The sequence below is a fragment of the Sinocyclocheilus rhinocerous genome, unplaced genomic scaffold, assembly GCF_001515625.1.
Source record: "Sinocyclocheilus rhinocerous isolate Xijiao unplaced genomic scaffold, SAMN03320098_v1.1 C35952262, whole genome shotgun sequence".
NCBI lineage: Eukaryota > Metazoa > Chordata > Actinopteri > Cypriniformes > Cyprinidae > Sinocyclocheilus > Sinocyclocheilus rhinocerous.
The window spans coordinates 1-723 of record NW_015768721.1 but is presented as its reverse complement, the minus strand read 5'-3'; the positions used below and the strand labels follow the sequence as shown (position 1 = coordinate 723).

Genomic DNA, 723 nt, shown 5'->3' with positions numbered 1-723 from the left:
GAGAGAACCCAACTCAAAAAGAGTCTCGAGCTGCTGAAGGCTTCGTCCAAAAAAAACGAGCGTCTGGAAGTCAGTTACCAAAGCCTCGACGCGGAGAACCAGCGGCTCCAGAAAGCCCTGGAGACTGGCAGCCGCAAAATTCAGCAGCTGGAGGGAGAGCTGCAGGACACGGAGGTGGAGAACCAGAGCCTGCAGCAGAGTCTGGAGGAGCTGAAGATCTCCAGCAAAGGCCTGGAGCAGCTGGCGCAGGAGAACACGGCCCTGGAGCAGGAGAACAGTCAGCTGGAGAAGGACAAGAAGCAGCTGGAGAAGGAGAACAAACGGCTGCGACAGCAGGCTGAAATCAAAGACTCCAGACTCGATGAAGACAACCTGCGCATCTCTCATCTCGAGAAGGAGAACCGCACGCTGGGCAAGGAGGTCGCCGCTCTCAAAGATATGTGTGGTCGCGTGAAAGACTTGGAGAAGGACAATAAGGAACTGGTCAAACAAGCAACCATAGACAAGAAGACCCTGGTCACTCTGAGAGAGGTAACCAAGCAAACACGGTTAGCTGGTGCATGCTTGACTGTGGACTGCTTGCACGACTCTTACTGTGATGTTTCCTGATGCAGGAGCTTGTCAATGAAAAATTAAAGACCCAGCAGATTAACAATGACCTGGAGAAGCTGACCCATGAGCTTGAGAAGATCGGCCTCAATAAAGAGGGGCTTCTGGGTGATG

At 53.0% G+C, this 723-nt stretch overlaps 1 protein-coding gene across 1 annotated transcript; it reads left to right on the top strand.

The window, feature by feature from the left end:
- Positions 1-70: 70 nt before the first annotated feature.
- On the top strand, positions 71-717 carry LOC107735293 (girdin-like; the record flags this gene model as incomplete). The annotated part of the gene is made up of 2 exons (XM_016547025.1): positions 71-531; positions 615-717. Coding segments are annotated over 2 exons (564 nt in total), but the record flags the coding sequence as incomplete, so codon positions are not given.
- Between the last annotated feature and the right edge of the window lie 6 nt (positions 718-723).